The 5,107-nt window shown below is 50.4% G+C and overlaps 1 protein-coding gene across 1 annotated transcript; it reads right to left on the bottom strand.

Annotated features, from left to right (window-relative positions):
• Positions 1-811: 811 nt before the first annotated feature.
• VOLCADRAFT_91461 (uncharacterized protein) lies at positions 812-1,276 on the bottom strand (the record flags this gene model as incomplete). Its single annotated transcript, XM_002951011.1, has 1 exon — positions 812-1,276. The coding sequence occupies one exon, from the start codon at positions 1,274-1,276 to the stop codon at positions 812-814; it is 465 nt and encodes a 154-aa protein (XP_002951057.1).
• Between the last annotated feature and the right edge of the window lie 3,831 nt (positions 1,277-5,107).

Consider the following 5,107-nt stretch of genomic DNA (forward strand, 5'->3'; position numbering starts at 1 on the left):
ATGTACTTCATGCCATACACACACTTCACCAACCGCTGAGCAACCGCAGCAACGAGGCCGATGGATGTGCCCTTGTCTGGCTGACAACGAATGACTACGAAATTTATCCCATGCACATGTGCAACAGATGGCACGCATGTATGTACATATGCAGGTGTATATGCGTGAAGGCACACTGGCAGTCCATATGCCCGTATTGAATTTCGGTTCAGTACTCAAATGGCTTCACATTCTGCATTGTTGGAAAGAGTACCGACAGTCTAAGGCGCGAGGCAGACACCGCCACAGCAGTATCAGCGGGACTAGTACGACTGGTTGCCGACTATCCAGTTCACTTGATGTGCGCTTGCTGGTCACAAAGTGGACGGCGCCCACATTTCAAAGGAGTGGCCCAGATGCGCCATCCCCTATAACAAACACGGTTGTTCCAAAAGGGTTACAATTGTGGCCGAAGTAACGCACATGTCAGCCATCATTGTCGCCTGCGCCTTCACTTCCATTTGTTTCTTCTCCACCCATGCCACCAGCTTCTCTACCGACAGCACATTCCCCTCCGAGCATGCAGTCGTCGAGCAGATACAGTGTATCCTTCTGCAACCATCCTTGAGACTTGTGCCGGTATGAGCCGGCTGCCTTGTAACCCTTTTGGAACCACCCAGACCACACAAAGGGTTTAAGACAACAAGCCTCCCACTGGGTATTCACCCTAATCAGCCCTGGCAGTCGGTACTCTGAATTAATGCGACACACACGTGAACCCGCCCCCTCCATCGTCAATCCCCATCATCACAAGGCCACCTGAGTTGCCACCTTAAGGCAAGCTTGCGTATGGCCCTCTACAAGACGGGGTCCCGGTGAGGTCAGCCGCCAGTAGCTCCTTGTACCCAGGGCGGGAAAACACCTTGGGGTAGACGGGGCCGAATATTAGCGAAGCAGTCTCTACCCACAGAAGCCCCTCAATGAGCATGCCGGTGGGCCACTCACCATACGGCTCGGGTGCGATAAACACATCTCTGAGTCGAGCAAGACCCCACCGCCCGTTGAAAGGGTTGAAAACGACCATGCTCTTCTCGACCTCGTCCGCAGACAAGGTGGGGAGCCGTCTGCGCAACTCCTGCTCCTTTCCCTCATAGGACAGGAGGAAATAGAGCTGGCTTTCCTTGACGCTCCCCCCGTACACATCTTTTAGGCTCGGCACCGTAGCTTTCACCCACCCACCAGGAACCGCTCCCTCAGGGACACAGTAGACGGAGTACACCTTCAGCTTCATAAACATGAAGTCCGTTTACCGCCGTCACCCGGCAACTTGAGGGAAGTCCCCAGGGTGGCATTGCGCGGCAAGACATACTTGTGTCCAAGCGGGCCTCCAATCACCGAGCCCCTGGGGCAGACCCAGAACTGCGACGAACTGCGACGAACTGCGACGACCATCGACGACCTGCTGATACTGATGCTCTGCCGTCCCGATAAGAAGCTGATGAGTTCGAATCATCTGCAGTGATCGCACCACAAGCGACCAGCAGGGATACACAGAACAGATTGAACAGCGAAGAGAAACGAAGATCCACGCGAACCTCGCAGGGATAGTACTGATGGCGAGCTGGCGGTATTCTAGTATGGGCGCCGTACTTAAGGGAACGAGCCGAAACTTGACCAGGTCTGCGGAAACTTTTCGGAAAGCTGCGAAAACTAAAAAATGAATATGTAACGATGTTTTTTTAGCTCTTCTTAGTGTGGCGATAACATGGACAGTCTGAAACCAGCTTGTGGCAGTGCGGTTCTGTCCGGTGGGATCTAGAATCTGGTGGATTCCAATCGTGCTCGAAGGTAGAGCCATCTAAACGTATTACTGGGGGTGGCGGGGGCCAAGCGATCAACTATTGTGTGCCCACACCCTTGACGGTGTTCACCCTGCCCCCTTCAAGCAGCCCGCCTCTCTTTGAACCCTGAGACCCCAGGCCTGAGCAGCCCTATCGTATACCACCCCCATAGTGTTGTTGGCTGACGGATTGCTCTGGGATGCTCTGAAATTGCCACTCGTATGTTACATGGGTAAGGGCCCGGGGAGCCCTGAAACACTGAATAATAATCTTCTCCCTGTCCGTTGCGGAGCAGTGACATGTCTGCATGCCTACTCCACCTACCCGTCCGGCATGTCTGCATGCCTCACGGACAAGTAACTGTGAATTAATCCAGTAATCGTCCAAACAACATGAATTCAAAATAAAAAAATCAAAAGGAATAAAAAAAGCGAGAGGGCTAAAGTATCTAATAATGGCACCGCACAACGATAACTGCAACGACGTGGCTCTGTTTAACTTCAACCACGTTTACGGACATTGTGGAATCAATTATCAAAAACCCTTCTTCTGAGCAGAAACACAGTCAATCTCTATGACTTCGGCAGCCCCCAGGTCGGGGCCAGTGGTTGTTGACATTTGACTTAATCTAATAACTCCATAGTGTAAAACGTAGTCTTTAAATGGCAAACGCATGCCTGGAATCAGGGATGCGACCGTATTCCATATTAATACGCCAGCTAATACGCCCGTATTAATACGCCGAATACGCCAGCCAGTTGGGCGTATTGTCGGCGTATTGTTTGTCGTTGGGTTGTCGTACAGTCTGAAAACTCGCCGATTTTGAGAAATATCGAGCTATTGACATTCCCGAGTCATTGGTGTAATTAGTTCATACTTAGGATTAGGTTTTAGGGTTTGCTTATCACTGGGTTTGCAACATACCTTGTTGTAATAACAACCCGCGAAATGGAAAACGTGCGCGAAGCAAAACGCGCTAAACCGGGACCTAAGCCTAGTGCTGTGTTGGATTATTTCGAAGAAGTCGGTGACTATAGCTCTAGCTCCAAGCGCTATGCTCGCAAGTGCAAGTTCTGCTTGACAACCTTCCCCGCTCACAGAGCCAAAGTGGAATCCCTCATTGCGCACGTAGCATCCCAATGCAAGTGCATCCCTCCGGCCGTCTGTGCCGACTGGTGTTGGCCTGACACCCAAGCTATCTCTATTTGGGCTGTAGTATTTGTGATAATCACGGTTTGTTAGGAATGCTAGAATGCAGACGCGAATGTGTGCGCACATGGCTCGATGGCTGTCCAGGTCTGGCTGTTGCCCAAATTCATATTTTATCTTGTGAGAGATCGTTTTCCAAACACTAAAGCAATACGCCTTTCATTGTAAAAGCGAAAAAACTGAATTCCATGACGGAATAGCGCAAAAGGAATACGCCACGAGTATTGTAATACGGCATGGCGTGAACCCCGGCGTATTGATACGCCATACGCCTGGCGTATTAATTTGAGGTACCATTATTACGCCAGACGGCCAAAACGAATACGGTCGCATCCCTGCCTGGAATCTGTTTTTCAATTTCCGCCGTACAGCAAACGCGGAAATGCGGATTCTCTTTCCGCATTTCCGCCAATCTGGGCTTCGCTGCGGAAAGCGTGACGAAACCTATTTACGCAGGTTTCCGTTTCCGCAGGTTTCCGTTTCGGCTCGTTCCCTGCCGTACTTGTATACTTGCATGTCATCAGCCAAGTCTCATCATGACCTGCCTCGCTCTCTATGTTCTTGTATTCCATTGTTATACCTGATACAGTTTACACTAGCCACGACTCTAGGATACAGGACGGACCAATAGCTTCCGCGCCGTCTTGACCTGAACAAGTGCAACTCTATCAGAGGTCGGCAAACCCTGAATAACTGTCGCTGGTACTTGTGCCAGGGTCGAATAACTGTATCGAAATTGTTTTTTGTAAAAGCCGAGGAAAGAGTGTCTGCGGGCCGATGTACCAAAATTACTACGTTACACCATCGCTGTTAAAGCCACAGTTGTCTTGTTGCGCTCAATTACGGATAAGTTTGTTCATCAAGTGCGTCACTTAACTGCTCAAATCCGCATCAGAAGTCGTATGCGAGCACAACCTCCAACCGACCGCACGATTACCTCAGTGTTATCTGAGCAATCCGTCACTTCTACTCTGCATAACAACGATGCATATCTTCAGTGGCAAATGCCCTTGGTCAAGGTCGTCAATTGACTGTTCGTTATGAGAATCTCTCAAAGCTAGCGTTTACCTCCTTGTAAAATGGAAGGTTTGGTAACCTAATGATGAAGTTCATAGCTTCAAAACTACGCAAACCTGCCTTTTTCGGGGAATTTCTGCACCCTGCCGTACGGCTGCCGTACCAGCGATGAAGAATAGAATTGAATTTCTGCAACGGGTACAACGGAAGGACCCGCTGTACCAGCGCCATTTGCCGACCCCTGAACTCTATAGTTCCATAAGCTGGAAAATGGAACAAGACTTTCCCGGATGTATTGAACTCCGGTGTGCTTTAGGGGAATCCTATGAACAGCAGAGCCAAAACGTGATACCGCTTTGTTGATATCTCGTCCAGAACTCCTGCATATCGTAGTTTGGCGGGATACCTGTACTGGTTCTGGAACGGATTTCCGAGATACACTTTGTATTTATGGCAGGGTCTTGCCTTTTATCCTCGCTCTAATCCCAGACCTATGTAACGTATAACGAGGTGATCGCTCTGTATTCGCTGCTTAGTTTTCAGGTTATGAGCCCCGCGCAAGGATAGTGTCGCGGTCTGCCGGAACCAGCCAACTGCGGGATTGCAGTCTCAGGATAAGAGCGGCTCTGGTACATTTGAGCCTGGCTGCAGGCAGGGAGGCTACATACAGCCGGATTTGCGAAATGGCCGAACAATCGAAGCGGGTCCCGAAGTTGGAGTCGATCGCCGACTACCCGCAATGGGAGCCGAGGGCAAGAAATGCCCTGATTCTGGATGGTTATTGGGATGTAGTCAACTCTGCTCCTATTACCTCTGTCGAGAAAGGTTTAATGGCGAAGGCCGCGCTGATCATGATGGTCGGCGACAAGTTCCTTCAGGAGATTGATCAGTGCGCGACATCAGCTGCTGGATGGGCATATCTGAAGAAGATCCACAGCGAGAATCAGAAAGGGCACCAGCTACTCTACGACGCACAAATACGCAGCCTCAAGAAGGGTAACGATGAGCGCGTCGAGGATTACGTTAAGCGCACCATTCAGCTGCGTACCAAGCTCAAGGAT

The sequence above is a fragment of the Volvox carteri genome, assembly GCF_000143455.1.
Source record: "Volvox carteri f. nagariensis unplaced genomic scaffold VOLCAscaffold_21, whole genome shotgun sequence".
Taxonomy (NCBI): Eukaryota; Viridiplantae; Chlorophyta; class Chlorophyceae; order Chlamydomonadales; family Volvocaceae; genus Volvox; species Volvox carteri.